Source organism: Aptenodytes forsteri, unplaced genomic scaffold, assembly GCF_000699145.1.
Source record: "Aptenodytes forsteri isolate BGI_AS27 unplaced genomic scaffold, ASM69914v1 Scaffold171, whole genome shotgun sequence".
Taxonomy (NCBI): domain Eukaryota; kingdom Metazoa; phylum Chordata; class Aves; order Sphenisciformes; family Spheniscidae; genus Aptenodytes; species Aptenodytes forsteri.
Window position 1 is genome coordinate 4,094,026 of NW_008794211.1, and position 14,810 is coordinate 4,108,835.

General features: G+C 37.8%; 1 protein-coding gene across 1 annotated transcript in view; it reads left to right on the forward strand.

The window, feature by feature from the left end:
* QRSL1 (glutaminyl-tRNA synthase (glutamine-hydrolyzing)-like 1) overlaps positions 1-14,804 on the forward strand; it is a 15,339-nt gene extending 535 nt beyond the window's left edge. Inside the window, exons 2-11 of the mRNA XM_009285200.1 lie at positions 4-292; positions 1,510-1,608; positions 3,268-3,364; positions 5,097-5,273; positions 7,553-7,728; positions 7,854-7,966; positions 9,518-9,710; positions 10,102-10,219; positions 13,784-13,989; positions 14,537-14,804. Of these exons, the coding sequence (XP_009283475.1) occupies positions 4-292; positions 1,510-1,608; positions 3,268-3,364; positions 5,097-5,273; positions 7,553-7,728; positions 7,854-7,966; positions 9,518-9,710; positions 10,102-10,219; positions 13,784-13,989; positions 14,537-14,745 (1,677 nt within the window). The 3' untranslated portion in view covers positions 14,746-14,804. The remainder of the gene's footprint in view (positions 1-3; positions 293-1,509; positions 1,609-3,267; positions 3,365-5,096; positions 5,274-7,552; positions 7,729-7,853; positions 7,967-9,517; positions 9,711-10,101; positions 10,220-13,783; positions 13,990-14,536) is intronic.
* Positions 14,805-14,810: the final 6 nt, after the last annotated feature.

A 14,810-nucleotide genomic window follows, 5' to 3' on the forward strand; every position in this document is an offset into this window, starting at 1 on the left:
TAGGCCGCGGGGGGGGGGCTCATTCCCGTGGGCTCCTTCCTGAAGTGGCAGTTGGGGGCGCGCTTTACCCGCTTAACGCCCCGAAGCGGGCTCTGTCCCCTGGCGGCCTTGAAAGGGGGATTGCGCTTTCAGGTTTCGGCAGCGTTGAAGGAGGGACATGTCACTCCGACGGAGCTCTGCCAGAGGTGCCTTTCCCTCATCAAAAGCACCAAGTTTCTTAATGCTTACATTACCGTGGCGGAAGAAACTGCCTTGAAGCAGGCTGAAGAATCAGAGAAAAGATACAGAAGAGGTATGTTTGCTCCTACTTTTAATCCTTAAAAAGCTGTTGTGGAGGAGCTCTTGTGTTAGATGAAGCATCTTTTCTTTTTAAAGCAGGTATATGCACTACTTGTTTGACTATTAGGGGATGAGGCTTGCGGTTGAGGCTTCTGTGGGTGCATGCTCATGGGTGTATGCTTGGCACCCAGTAGTGTATTCCGTTCAAAAATCAAAAGCAAAACGTGGACCAAACCCGGCACTGCAGATTAAATAGGCTCTGTGCTTCTTGAACAGCACTGCTACTGGTTGCCTCTTCTTTCCCTCAGCAGTTTATTTTGAATTGGTAGCCAACAGTTACCACGAACAGGAAGATGCAGTGGTCTTTTGCAGGCTTGTCGACTGGGTTAGACAAACACGTGGCTCAGCCTATCGGGTTTTAAGTTAAGAAAGCAAATGAAAATAAAGCAACTTTGTTAATTGCAGTTATTAGTTGATGAACAGAACAGCATTCAGTCCTGTTATCTGTGGCATTTAGAGGCTGACCATCCTCATTTTCCTTTGCATTTCCTGGGAGACAGAAAAGGGAAATTTTCACCTAATAGGGTACTTGTTTTCCTTCCTGGGTGATACTTGGTGTCCTCTGGCAGCTTAAGAAAATTGCCAGCTAGAGTGTTTTGCTTCCTGACATAGGTCTTTTAATTTTCTGGCAGCTTAAGAAAATTGCCAGCTAGTTTTGCTTCCTGACATAGGTCTTTTAATTTTTTTTAATTTTTTTTTTTCCCTGGATTGTGGATAGTCAATCACCTAGGGAAGATTTTCTCTGCTTCAGTAATTTTTTTAGATCATATCTCCTGTGTATGTTGGGTAGGCAGAATTTATGTCTCCCAGCCTAGGGATGGAGTAGATTTAGGCAGCACCTATGGCTTAAATAAGCATTACATGGTCATATTTGAAGAGGTAAGCACTCCTTTGGGATAGCTAACCTATATGAAAGCAGCTGCCTGTCTTGCTCTGCTCCGCTCTGCGGGGTCAGGTCTGGTTTGGGCAGAATGCTCAGTGCTAGAGTTAGAATGGAAGATTGTTCTTGAAAAATGTAACAGACAACTATCAAATGCTAAGCGGATAGCATTCTTGCTTCCAAAAAACACCTAAAGGGACATGTAAAATAAATGGTAATTGATAAGAAGACTATACTTATAGCACGCTTTGCTTTAATCTCTGTTGTCTTTGCAATAATTCCTAATGCAGGTCAGCCGCTGGGTGTTTTAGATGGAATTCCTATTGCAGTAAAAGACAACTTTAATACAGCTGGCATTGAGACAACATGTGCATCAAACATGCTAAAAGGTACAGTAGAGCTTTTAAAGTAAAATCAGATCTCATTTCAGAGCTCTTGCTCTTCTTTTTAGAGGGTTTATGGAGTAGAGTCTTCCAGAAATCTAAATATTTTCAAAAAATGAGCTGAACTGATTTGAGAAAATATGTTTATCTAATTTCTCCTGCCAAGCTCATCTGGTATTACAGATGCATCTTTTTCTTGTGTAAGCACATTATCTCCTTTATTCATATAGTTACGTGCTTTTAACAACACAATGTTTATTATAGCCTATATACTAAAATGGAATTGTTCTATAGTTCACATTTTGCTTCACGTTACTTTTAGGTCCTGATTTGAGAAAATATGTTTATCTAATTTCTCCTGCCAAGCTCATCTGGTATTACAGATGCATCTTTTTCTTGTGTAAGCACATTATCTCCTTTATTCATATAGTTACGTGCTTTTAACAACACAATGTTTATTATAGCCTATATACTAAAATGGAATTGTTCTATAGTTCACATTTTGCTTCACGTTACTTTTAGGTCTACAGGAGAGCAGTTAGTACTGTTTGCTGCTGTTCTGTCTATCAAAATCCAAAGACAGTCTCTTTTTTTTTTTCTGTTGATAATTGTTGACTTCAGTAGTTTTTTTCATATGACTGTAGGAAGAGTAGACATTAACAATTCTTTTCTCTATATTCCTGATATACAAACACATTCTGTAAGGCTTTTTTTTTTTTTAAATTTCCTAAGCTCCTTGTTTCTGTTAACATCCATGAACATTTCCAAGGCGTTAGAATGTTTCCATAGTACAAGCAAAAGTAGAAAACATTTCTTATATCTGTTTTATTCTGCACAAAGTAAAACTGAAAAGTTTTGTAGAAGATAGCTCAAGTAAATTAGCAGAACCCTAATCTGATTATGTGTTGGGTTTTTTTTAATAGCAGAAGAAACAAAATATGACTTTGCTATTTTAAAAAGTGTTGTTATATTACCCGAGATGCTTTTCCTTAAAGCACGTTCTCAGACCCATTGTGATTGATTGCAATGTCATGGCTGAGAGTATTAGGAGTGATGTTGTCCTTTTTGTTCCTGTTGAGGGTGGGGGCGGAGAAAGCCCTGTCAATATTCACAGAAGGAAATGGTTGCTACCTAGGCTCTCATGTAAGTGTCATGGTTCTCATCCTAGTTTATGTAAGGTCTAAGTGGTCAAGGGTGCACACGTTTGATCACAGGATAGTCAGTATTTAAGCTTGTGGTTAACCATATGCTCCTTTGTCTCATGGTGATGGGAGATAATTCAAGGTAGCTTAGCACTTTTCCGTAAAGAGCTGTTTCTCATTTCTTCTAATTTTAGGCAGTTCCTGCAAATTGGCTGAATGCAGTAATTTGCTACCCTTGTGGTAACTTGTTTATGTGAAGTCTTAGCTCCACACTCTAGAAATCTATAGTCCAGAATTACTGGGTTGTAAGTTGTGGAGGAAAAAAAAGACATTGCAAACAAAACAGCATTTGGTTTACTTTTGCTACGTTTTGGAAATTACTCATGTTGTCTTGAAGCAAAATTTTGGCACTGTGAACTGACAATTCTTACGCATAAATAATGATAACTCTGAAGTGTTCAGAGTAGCTACTTCTAAATCAGCTGTATCACCAATCATTCTTAATTGTTCTGATTGTTTTCAGGTTATATTTCTCCTTACAATGCTACAGTAGTTCAGAAATTACTGGATCAGGGAGCTGTGCTTTTAGGAAAAACAAACCTAGATGAATTTGCAATGGGGTGAGTGATGTTTATTATTTTTAATGTGTGATTGCACATTAAATAGAATACACACCATCTGTTCTGATCTACCTGTAATCCTTAACTCCTCTTTCTTTGAGGTTAGAAAATAATGAATACCCGTGAAGAGTATAAAGAGTTGCATGAATTTTTCCCTGAGTATTTATACTGTTGTGTAAATGATATAAATGCTGAGTTTTATGAACATAGTGTTCGACTATAGCTGTGTTGGAGAGGGAGGAAGCAGTACAGCCTTTGCAGAAGGCCAAGGATGAGCAGACTTCTTCCAGATCCAATAGTATGTTAGTAGAATTGGTTCCAACACTAGTTAATTGCTGCCTTTTTCTCTCTCCTTACTGGTGGTTTTTGCCCTTAGCTAATTATTGTCACGCCCTTCCCCCCATGGCAGTCACTGCCTCTGCCAGTCAGCCACTGGAGTAATTTGTATGAGTACTCCCTGATTTGCTGCAAACAGGCAACACTTAAATTGCCTAAGCTAATGTTGGTGACTTTTGTCAGGAGCAGGTTGGAAAATGCTCTCACAAATTGATTCTCCAGCAAATCGGTGAAGGCAGCCAAGCTATAGCAAGGAAGAACATCGGGCTGTTATGGATGGGAGTCTCTGTCACCACAACTGTTGGGTCTGGAAAGGAATGTCTGGGACTTTAGTTACCTATGAGAAACAATAAGTGGTGTGTTTTGGTTTTATTTTAACTAAACTGAAGACAGGGTTGACTGGGAATTCAGATGGATGCAGTGGAAATACTTTGACTGTATTGTTTTAGATAAGGTCATTTCTGTGTCAGAGACACTCCTCAGACCGATTGTGCAGTATTACAACTGGTGTAAGTTCATTAAAGCACAGGATACTCCTAAAAAAGCTTATCCCACCGCTGGCCTCTCATCTCTGGTCTGTGTGTTTGCATGGTCTCTTATGCTAGCAGCAACACAGCTGCACCATGAGCTTGATCAGGGAGCTGATCCAGCTCAAAAGTAATGGTGTCTCAGTAAGGTTAGTTTTCAAGTGGTGTGTCAGCTGCCCACTCTGTCTGATGATTTGGCTAATAGCACTGGCACCCTGGAGTCAGGGGGAACATGGGGTGGAAGTTGTGAGGAAGGAGGAAAGTACATCCTGTCCCCGCTTCTGGTGGCAGCTCACACTGCCACAAGCTGACTGAAACAAGTTTCTGAGAAGCCAGTCTAGCACTCTGAACCAGCGAACTATGGCCTCAGGAGAGGGCTACAGAGTGAGTTATAGTGTGTTATTTGCAGAGAAGTGCTTGTTCCCGCTATTGCAGGGCTTTCCTCCCACCTTTAGCAGCACGGTTTTCCACAAGATCGTGGTAATCTTCTTTTGCCTTTTCCAAATGCAGGGTTAGGAAACCAGAAGACCTTTGTTTTGAAGTAGACATGCAGCTTTACTGTTACATAGCTTAAATCAGTTTTACATTTTTGTGTTTACATTCTTTTCAGTGGCATTAGAAGAATGATATCATTAGAAGGTATGAGTTCAGGTTCTGTGTCAGAAAGGGCTGAAGACCTATAAACTTTACAATTCTGTGTAATGTTGTTGAAGTTGACTGCACAAGGATTTACGTACACCAGTCTTCTTGAGTTGAAACTGAATTTGCTAGGATGAAGGATGAGGAACTGGCTAAAGAAAAAAAACTTGGTGAATGCAGTGTGTCATCTGTCAACTTCTGTCTGTATTTGTCCTGTCTGACTATCTTAGATCTGGGAGTACGGATGGGGTATTTGGACCAGTCAGAAATCCCTGGAGTTACTCAAGACAGTACAAGGAAAAATCTGTCCCAAAATCCCATTCTGAGGACGAAGAGTCTAACTGGGTAATAACAGGAGGGAGCTCAGGAGGCAGTGCGGCTGCTGTGTCATCTTTCACATGTTTTGCGTAAGAGGCTTTTTAAAATTGTTTTTTATTAAATGTCTCAAAATATGCTGGAAGGTTTTAATTTTATAATTTTCTCATAATCTAGTTTGAAATGTGAGGGTTATTTGCACGGGCATGCAAGAATTTATTTCAGCATCCCTAGTTTGTTTGTGGCATATCATGAAGCCAGAATGAATCCATGTAGGCAAATTTAGGCATATTCATTTCAACTGTTATTCAGCGGACTGATACGACCACTTTGCACTGCGTGAAATAAAATGATAATGGCAGGGAAGGGAGGGCAGTTTTATTGCTCCTTAAAATTACATGGGGTTTGCGACCCAGCCTCTTCCTCAGTAAGTGCATTACACAAATACACGCTGAAAATGTAATTCAGCAAATTAGGAGATCCCTTAATTTGTAACAGTATAATAATCTTTCCTCCCCTCCTTTGTTTTTATAGCAGAGTTATGTAATAATACATGAGATTTGGGATCTAAAAGCTTTCGTATCCCTGACTTAACAAAAGGATACACAGATACTTACTACAGAGATACTTACAAACTTGTCTGTTTTAAAAAGTTAGACAGGTTTAGTTTTTTGTGGTTTTTTTTTTAATCAATTTAAACAAGCTGGAATTTTTTTTTTTTACAATAATTATTATCTGCATGGAATAGCAATGCACTATTTAACAAATCAGTGGTCTATACTATCTTCCCCATCCAACTGTTAAAAGAAATCCAACCCTTAAAACTTTACACCTTTCATTTTATGCAGTTTTTAGAGCTACATAGTGGAGCACATTTTATAGCAGATGATTTCAGTTGTACTATTAACTGGAAGGCGTTTAAGAATGCTCTTTAGTTATTGTGTCTTTGTTTACCCATAGACTATATTATAAGCGTCTATTTTATTGTTAAAATATTTTTTGCTAATGTTGACTGCAGCTTTTTTTAAAAAAAATACTATGTTTTAATATACAAACCCCTATTTATTTTATGATTTTTTAAATGATACCTCTCTTCATCTCATGGCCCTTTGCTAGGATGTAGTCTGCTCAACATTTTAATACTGTTGAAACTGAACTCAGTGCAGCCATTCCCAAGGACTGCTGGTCCTTGTCCTGAGCCAGCATGGGCTGATCCTGATAGGGTCTGGCACCTTCTCTTATGTTGCTGGGCATGCTGAACTCCCATTTCGCATTGCTTAGCACTTTGTCAGATGAGGTAGGTTTTTCGTCCAGCTATTTTATTGCCTATAACCTATTGTATATCCACTCTATTAGTTTCTTTCAAGCATCAGGAAGGCTGCCAGTCTTTGTCTTTTCAGTTTGAGATTTGGATGTACAGAAATGCTGCAAAATTGAGGATGTTCTGTATCAACACAAAAGCCTTGAAAAAATTCCACTTCAGCAAAGTCAATTGAATTGGTTCAGCCATCTCAGAAACAGATGCCTATGGGAAAAGTCACATACCCACTTCAATAAAAATTATACCTCCTTCTGAAGTTTAATTAATTTTTGGCAAAGATTTGGATTATTTTTTATGTGTTTATTTTTTAGATGGTGCTTGAGTTAAAATTGTTAAAAATGAGAAGAGCAGGTTTCATTTCAATATGAATTTCCAATTCCATTACAATTTTTGAAATAAAAACTTCAATTTAGAAAGAACAAGGTTTCACCTGTGAAAGAACAAAAAAGAAGTCAACTTAAAAAAACCCAAAAAACTGTGTCCTAAAATTGCACCTAAGCTACTATAAGCTGGAATTTCTGATGCTATGCTTTGTAGGTTTGGAAACAGGAAAAACATCCTAGACTTTGAAAAGTATGCCCTGTTATTAGGGGCAAGAAGTGTACTGTGTCACTATTTATTTGTATACTGGAAGATGCTGCTTTGTAGTGTATTGGCTACTGAATAAATAAGATATCAATGTCTGAAAATCATGAACTAAATCACGAGGCGTATCTTTCGGAGTCCGCAGTATTGGAACAGACCAACAGAGAAGGCAGAAGTAGATATTTAGGACCATATTCAGATGGCCTAAATTCTACTGGTCTACCTCTGCTTTGTGAAAAGAACTGGGCTCACCTGATGGCTAATTCAGAGACCCTAAGAAAAACAAGAGAACAGATAAAAAATAGCAGACATAGGGAGCAGACTGAAATTTAGGCTGTGTGATTATGACGTCTAATCTGGAAGAATTCACACATTTTTAAATCCATGCATCTTGAAGCCATACATTTTTATTATTTGGAAATGTTCTGAATTACCTTACTAATGATAATCCTTTTGAAACTATAGAGCCTTAGGGTCAGACACAGGAGGATCTACGCGAAACCCTGCTGCTCACTGTGGTGTAGTAGGTTTAAAGCCAACATACGGACTGATCTCTCGCCATGGTCTCATTCCTCTAGTGAACTCCATGGACGTGCCAGGAATCTTAACCAGATGTGTGGATGACGCAGCAGTTGTGTTAGGTATTACTACTGCATATGTCTTTGTATACAACGTATCTTTGTTTACAACATTGTCTCAAAAAAAATTGAATTCTAGCTACCCAGTGTACATTTTCCTGTTCTTCATATGTCATGTCATATTTCAGGTTCACTTGCTGGACATGATCCTAAAGACTCTACCACAATTCAGGACAACTTTAAGCCATTTGAACTACCCAATTTGACTGATGTCAGCAAGCTCTCAATAGGAATTCCGAAGGTAACATTTAAATCCTGTCAACAATTGCGGACAGGAACAGCAAATAGGACACCTAACAAAAAAATATTTGTGTCTTGCCCACCACCTCCCAGTCTCTCATGATTTAAAACAGTGAAGACAGTACAAGAAGCTCCTGGAAAAGAGCAGTATGTGCTCTGTTGCCTGTGCAGGTGATTCGGAGCGAGCATATGCTAATGCTTCATCTAAAACATTTTGTCGTCATTGTGGGAAGCACTGTCGGGAAGTTCCAAGGGAAACGGGGAACTTCAATTCTTGGTTCTTTCTGTTGCTCTTTTATCAGTCACCTGTATAACCTCAAACAAGTTGCCCTTAGTGCCTTCTCACACAGTGAGGTTAGTACTGTTTTGTGCAGTGCTTTGAGATACTTGTCTAAATGGCACTGTGTTAATACGAAGCAGAATTTTAAAGGCAATTGAGTGGCACAAGGAGCTGTGATTCGCAGAGCTCTAAGGATTGAAAGACGACAGTAATCTGGTTCCTGATGTATGCAATTCAATCATGTTTGTAACTATAAGGATACTTGCAATTTAGGCACAGCATTTGGGACTTAAGCCTATTTTTAGTTTAGTAAAGGCTCTGCCTTCAAAGAGACAATGTGAATAACATTTATTGGTTTGATTCTCAGTATTTGAACCTGTGCTAGAACAGGTATACCAAAAGATTTAATTTGGTAAACAGAGGTGCCCACTGACCTTAGGGGCAGATCCATAACCATTCAGGATCTATGAAATGCAAAAATTGTATGCCTAGAAAATTAATTAGCTGCGTACTGTTTAGTTTTTGATAAATCTAAAATAGTGGTATTGGTTAATTATTCGTATCCTTTGGACAGTTGTTTGCTACTGCTACAGATTATCCTAAACAGATACATGCGTATATTAACCACGGGTCATAGCTACTCAGAAATCAGACAGTATTATCACCCTGATATTGTGGGTTAGAACGAAAGCAAGTATCTTCAAAAATAGAGAATTTTAATAGAATATCTTTAACTCAGCTCTTAAACAGGAATGTAGCTTATCTAAGTCTTCTCCCAACCCCTTGATTGTAGTTCTTCTTTGGTGGGTTGTTTTGTTTGTTCCACTGAAGCATGCCAGTTGTCACTGATGAGCTGTGGCCATAATTTCTTTTTATCTTTCCTACTCACAGCAGCCCTAGTATTAGGATTTAAACCTGAAGAGTTTCTACCCACAAACTGCAGAGCAATGCAGTAGTCTCCATGGATAGACAAATAAGTGGATAACTGGGCAATTTCTGCTTCAGAAGAAACTGCTGAAATTCCATGGTCTGCGACGTGGGTTGATCCTACTGAGATGAACATAATATTCTTGAGAAGACTGAATGCTGTTAATTTAATACTGCTTGATTGTATAACATTTAGTAGATGCAAGAAGCTTTAATAAGTACTTTAAATCATATAGTGGTGAGGTAATAGTTTCAATGTATTTTTAGCAAGGAGTGTTTGCGTTTTGGTTGCCATTAGAAGTAAACCGGTATGTAAAATCACTCCCTTTCTTGTTTTTCTCTAAGGAATATCATGCACCAGGGCTTTCTAGTGAAATTCTGGCTCTCTGGTCAAAGGCTGCTGACCTCTTTAAGAATGCAGGTGCTAAAGTAGTTGAAGTGAGTCTACCGCATACTCGTTACTCAATTGTCTGCTATCATGTGCTGTGCACAGCAGAAGTGGCATCAAATATGGCCAGGTTTGATGGACTGGAATATGGTAAGGCCTTTGAAAAAACTTTTTTCTCAGGCAATAGAAACATTGTTGGATGCCATTAAAAAGTATTAGTTTTAATAGATACATTTCTCATGGTTGAATGCTTGGTGTTATTTCTCCAAGATGGCATAGAGTAAAAACCCTGTCCAAATAAAAAAGAGTAAATAAATACATATTTTAATATATTTCACTTCTAGACACGTGTCTGGTCTTAAAATCTGTTTAATATTTCTATAGTAAAACAGGAATATGCTTTGTTGTTTTTCCAGAATAGTAGCATGTCAGACTGCAGCAAACAGTGGCCTATTGTGTTACTATGTATAACATTACCTTATGTTGTTAAATCTGAAGGATTACAAAAAGTACTAATTTACAAATTGCTTTTTCTTTTCAGGACACCGTTCTGACATGAACAAGTCCACAGAAAGTATGTATGCTGCAACACGACGAGAAGGCTTTAATGATGTTGTAAGAGGAAGAATTCTGTCAGGAAACTATTTCTTGTTGAAACAGTAAGCAGAACATCTTGAAACTCAAATTTGCCAAGTTAACAATTTTTTTTAAGCAAATGGTGATTAATTGTTCATCATGACATGAAAAAAAATTCATCCTTGCACTAGTAGCTACATGTATTATTATTATTATTGTTTAGCTATGTAATACCTAGTGAACTGTTAATAATGAATGAAAATGTTTTCCCTTAGTCTTACCAGTGAGCCTCCTGAATTAAATAAGTAAAACAACTTAGTGATTTCCCCCCCCGCCCCCCACCAGAGTATTATTGGTACCCATTAGTTAAATTAAGCAAAAATCTATCCTATGGTATGACATTGAAGCCATACTGAAGTCATTACTGTCATAGTGTTAGAAGTTCTGTAGTTCTTAATCTCATTAGAACTGCATAGAAAAACTGCTGGTGCATTCTAGTGAGGTCTTCTAGAGAGAAAGCCAGAAGATACAGCAATTAAATTAACTATAGCTCTGTGCTTCAGTATAGGAAAGGAAGGCACTGGAAGGTACTGAACCGATGTCTTTACAGAAGACAGGTTTTTATCCAGCTCATGTAGAGAAGCTGGTGCATGGATCAATTTGACTTTTTTTCTTAGTTTTCAATCCTTATTATCCAACAGTCGTAATTTATGTTAGTAAAAGTGCTGTTTTTCGCTGTCTTAATTTGTTCAGATACTAACAAATATTAGTCGTGTAATCAGTCTCAAAGCAAGTGCACTACAGAAAGAGCTCTGTCAGCAAGAGTATTCATCAGATGCGACTTCTAGTTGCTCTCAGAGGCAGGAATGTTGTCAGTCAGTATGTAACAATCAGCTTTTATGGAATGCCAGTATTCCTGCCAAGTGTGTTCCTTCTGGTTCCAACTGTCCAGATCAGCTTTCCTAAGGCTGCTTTAAAATTCATGTAGTTCATCCTTCTGTGAAGGAATACACAACTGGCTTCCATCAAGATTGAACAGGAGAGTCCCCTGCTCCTGTCCACAGTAAATTACTTTTGAAGAACAGAACCCAGGGTTCAGAAAGCATTCTTAGAATAAATAGCAGAGAAAAACCATCTGTGTCTCCTGCAAATGTTACATTTTACAGATTATTTTTATCTTGCTTTTGAAATCTGTAAAATAACTAGGTGATTGTTCAGGAAGCAATGGAGGCTTGTCAACGTCGTATTGGAATTAACAGAGAGTATGTGTTTGATTTAACTGTATTTCTTCACTTTTTTTTTTTAAAACCCAAAATAGTCTTTCCAGCTTAAAATATGGTTTGAGGTCCTTTTTGTTCCTTTTACTGTTTTTCTGAAGTTAACAGCTAGGATGATTTCAGAAATGATTGTAGAACAAGGACCATGATAAAACTTCTTAACTTGAATCTGCTGTCTATTATTGATTATAACGATTTGCATTGCAGTTTTTCAGAAACGTAAATCTTTAGATTACTCTTAACAAAATGGCTTTTGGGCAGTTTCAGTTGTTTTATCTACACACACTCTGGCATGTAGCAGTTGTTAATACCCCCTTCCCTTTTTTTTTTTGTAAATAGCTGTGGTTTTAGATGGCAATTACTCTTGAAACTGAATTTCTCTGAATTTAAGGATTCCACATTTACCAGTTCTGCATATGAAGTTAAAAGGAACAATAGACATAAAGCTGACTAATTTGTTTCTGCTTCAGAATTGTGTGAAGACAGTTTAGAAATCCAAAGACCACATGTTTACATGAGGAAAAAAAGGTTAGGGAAAGATGAGGTCTTTATAGTATTCTACAGAGAAGTATACTACAAACACATATGTAGTTTCAAGTCCATTTGGAGTCCTCTGTAAATGGTGGGACTTTTTCACATGCTTTAAGTATCTTGCTGGATTGAATCCCAAATGATTAATGCCTATTTTCCAGGCCTGCTTAGTTCTGCATTGTTTCTAGGCTTTGCTGTGCTGTCCTGCAGTGAAATTCAATACGCGGTTTAGTTTCAGAAAGGTGATAAAAGCGTTGTTTTGATTTTTAGTTAATTAAACTAGGGGTTTGTTTTCCCTTCACCTTTCTTCAGCAGGATGCCCTCATCTCCTCCTTCTTTGACAGCTTCATTGCCATGAGAGCATAAACATCATGTTTGATGACTAAGCTTCTGGTATATCAAAAACTCAAGTACCAGTGTTAGTCTTTTAACCAGAAGGAATACTGGGCTTGTCTTTTCTACAGTAACTAAGAAATTAAGTTCTGTATTTTTTGGATTAGTGTCAGGCCCTCATGTCCATATTTCTTATGGAGGCTTCAACGTCGTATTGGAATTAACAGAGAGTATGTGTTTGATTTAACTGTATTTCTTCACTTTTTTTTTAAAACCCAAAATAGTCTTTCCAGCTTAAAATATGGTTTGAGGTCCTTTTTGTTCCTTTTACTGTTTTTCTGAAGTTAACAGCTAGGATGATTTCAGAAATGATTGTAGAACAAGGACCATGATAAAACTTCTTAACTTGAATCTGCTGTCTATTATTGATTATAACGATTTGCATTGCAGTTTTTCAGAAACGTAAATCTTTAGATTACTCTTAACAAACCAGCTTAAAATATGGTTTGAGGTCCTTTTTGTTCCTTTTACTGTTTTTCTGAAGTTAACAGCTAGGATGATTTCAGAAATGATTGTAGAACAAGGACCATGATAAAACTTCTTAACTTGAATCTGCTGTCTATTATTGATTATAACGATTTGCATTGCAGTTTTTCAGAAACGTAAATCTTTAGATTACTCTTAACAAAATGGCTTTTGGGCAGTTTCAGTTGTTTTATCTACACACACTCTGGCATGTAGCAGTTGTTAATACCCCCTTCCCTTTTTTTTTTTGTAAATAGCTGTGGTTTTAGATGGCAATTACTCTTGAAACTGAATTTCTCTGAATTTAAGGATTCCACATTTACCAGTTCTGCATATGAAGTTAAAAGGAACAATAGACATAAAGCTGACTAATTTGTTTCTGCTTCAGAATTGTGTGAAGACAGTTTAGAAATCCAAAGACCACATGTTTACATGAGGAAAAAAAGGTTAGGGAAAGATGAGGTCTTTATAGTATTCTACAGATAAGTATACTACAAACACATATATAGTTTCAAGTCCATTTGGAGTCCTCTGTAAATGGTGGGACTTTTTCACATGCTTTAAGTATCTTGCTGGATTGAATCCCAAATGATTAATGCCTATTTTCCAGGCCTGCTTAGTTCTGCATTGTTTCTAGGCTTTGCTGTGCTGTCCTGCAGTGAAATTCAATACGCGGTTTAGTTTCAGAAAGGTGATAAAAGCGTTGTTTTGATTTTTAGTTAATTAAACTAGGGGTTTGTTTTCCCTTCACCTTTCTTCAGCAGGATGCCCTCATCTCCTCCTTCTTTGACAGCTTCATTGCCATGAGAGCATAAACATCATGTTTGATGACTAAGCTTCTGGTATATCAAAAACTCAAGTACCAGTGTTAGTCTTTTAACCAGAAGGAATACTGGGCTTGTCTTTTCTACAGTAACTAAGAAATTAAGTTCTGTATTTTTTGGATTAGTGTCAGGCCCTCATGTCCATATTTCTTTCTAGGAACTATGAGAATTACTTTATCAAGGCACAGAAAGTCAGACGTCTTATTGCCAATGACTTTGTGAAGGTTTTTGGGAGCGGTGTTGATATTTTACTCACTCCTACCACTCTGAGTGATGCAGTACCGTATATGGAATTCATCAAAGAAGACAACAGAACCCGTAGCGCGCAAGATGACATCCTAACACAGGCTGCAAACATGGCTGGTGAGCAGGGACAGGAATTCAGCTATGTTTTCCCCTGTCTAGTGATTTTTTTTAATGTCCATTCCCTTCAGCTATTTAACCTCTTCTTTAGAATCAAGATATTTCACCTCTGTCTTTTAACTCTTACAATGATAACCAGGTGTAAGGGTAGCTTATTTATGAAATGCTTTAAAATGTAAGACTAGATTTTAAAATGGGTGGGGGCTGCGGATAAGATGAATCCATTCAAATTACAGAGACCGAAATCTCTTTCTAGGAGAGCTGATTCTCTTTTCAGAGGATGCTGACTCCTTAAATCACTCTAATTCATTTATTGTAATCACCTAGCAGTATCCTTAGTTCATTGACTGAAATTATTTTAACTAGAATCATAGAATACCAGGTTGGAAGGGACCTCAAGGATCATCTGGTCCAACCTTTCTTGGAAAAAAAAAAGTCTTTTTCCTCTACATGAAAACAATTCTAAGAGTTGGAATTGTTACAAAAATTACTCCCAACTGGATTTGTTTAACAGTAAGTCTGTGCGTGTGTCTCTTTTTCCTTTCAGGACTGCCAGCCATAAATGTTCCTACAGGTCTTTCAGAGAGAGGCTTGCCAGTTGGGCTTCAGTTCATTGGACGGTCATTCCAGGAGAAGCAGCTTCTCACTGTAGCCAAATGGTTTGAAAAACAAGTAAAATTCCCAATGATCCAGCTAGAAGTGAAGAGGCACGACCACGGTGCCTTTCAGCATCAGAAATCTGCTTTTTTTTCATAACACGGGACTTGCTAGTCAGCTAAAGCAAGAAGGCTGTGTCTAAAAATGTATTCCTGTGGTTAATT